The sequence below is a fragment of the Arabidopsis lyrata genome (genome assembly GCF_000004255.2).
Source record: "Arabidopsis lyrata subsp. lyrata unplaced genomic scaffold ARALYscaffold_588, whole genome shotgun sequence".
In the NCBI taxonomy this organism is placed as follows: domain Eukaryota; kingdom Viridiplantae; phylum Streptophyta; class Magnoliopsida; order Brassicales; family Brassicaceae; genus Arabidopsis; species Arabidopsis lyrata.
In genome coordinates, this window is record NW_003302178.1 from 6,041 (window position 1) to 7,625 (window position 1,585).

At 29.7% G+C, this 1,585-nt stretch overlaps 1 protein-coding gene across 1 annotated transcript; it reads right to left on the bottom strand.

Moving 5' to 3' along the window:
• Nucleotides 1–1,266: 1,266 nt before the first annotated feature.
• On the bottom strand, nucleotides 1,267–1,578 carry LOC110229707 (the record flags this gene model as incomplete). The annotated part of the gene is made up of 1 exon (XM_021030447.1): nucleotides 1,267–1,578. A coding segment is annotated over one exon (312 nt), but the record flags the coding sequence as incomplete, so codon positions are not given.
• Nucleotides 1,579–1,585: the final 7 nt, after the last annotated feature.

Below are 1,585 nucleotides of genomic sequence, written 5' to 3' on the forward strand. Positions count from 1 at the left end.
TGAGAAGTTACTAGAATTAAAAGAGAGTCCACAACCACCTTGATGAGACGATTGACATTAATAGGAAAATATTAACTACTTAGACTATTGATGAGAGGACAAAGGAGATGATATATATAGTACGACACAATTCGAAAACCTGGTTTAGGGTTTTCAACTCTATTAAAAACAATCTTAAAAAAATATGACACTTAATCTTAAAAATTAAAAAAGTTTTCGAGCTGGCCCGATTTCGAGCTGGCCCGAGTTCGACCGGGCTAATTAAACCACACAAATCTTGAGTCCGGACGGGCTTAGCGAGAAAAACCAGACTTTTATGAATATATATATATATATATATATATATATATATATAATTTTGAGCCCGCTATTTTTAAGGCTTTTGACGTAATCGACATGCCTATGTATCTGTTCTCTCTTTTCCATTTTCTGTTAAAGTATTTATTATTTCACGTATATATTTTCTAATTAGGAACAGGTTTAGGAATAAATTCTAAAACACATACCTAAATAAATGATTAGGAATATAAGAAATCCCACGACATATCTTATGCACCATGTTCGGAGATTGAATTTCATAGATTCGTAAAATAAAAAATTATAATTATTGTTTTTAAAATTTAACTCACATTTATTTAATTTTATGGTCATATAACCTAAAAACCGAGATACTTTTTCAATGTTGATATTGTAAACTATATATGAAAAGATTAAATGTAAAAAATGAAAGGCAAGTTTGTGAACAAAATAATAATGGATGAAAATTTGAAATTTACTATTTTGACTCTCTTTTCTATTATAATTTTTGAATGTGAAAAATTAGTGAATTTAATTCATCTATTTATATTATGTATATTATGTATATTGACCATTCAATTTTTAAAGATTGAGCAAGTTTTAAGATTTTTCAAAAAAAGTGGGCAACACACTTCGCATATTTTTACAGGGTTTGCTAATTTAAAACGTAATAACAATCATCCATTGGAATTCTAATTTTAATTTTTCGGGAATCGTGCTTTTATAGCGCTTCTAAATTCATGTTGTTTCTTGAAAGGTCATTACACCTTCAAGCAAGCCTTTTTGCAATCTAATTAAAATTGTTATAGATTATTGTTATGTAAAACTGGGAAAAACAAAGTGACTCGTTTATAATGCTATTATTATATCGTTGAAAATTTTGGATATAAATCGTAAACCTAATCTTATTTTTCAACTAAAAAAAAAAGAAAAAAAAATGGAATCGTTAACATTATTTTTAATTAAATTCTACTTTTTGGTAGGAGGAAGTGCGCCAATAGTTTTTGAACACTGTTCCTTTAGCATAGGAGGAAAAAACGGATTGAATGGAAGTTGTGGAATGCAATTGGTTTCAGCTTCCAAAATTGCTTTGCAACAAGCAGGGCCTATGTTTCCAAACTTTCCAATGAGTATAGATTGCGAAAACTCTGCGATACACCCTGGAATATTCATAAAAGATGTCAAACATTTTGTTATATCAGGTAATCCTGGTACACCGGGACTCGGTAGGAATGGAAATGGAAAAGGAAACGGTGCCGGAAATTGTGGTAATTGAGCATTGCAGACA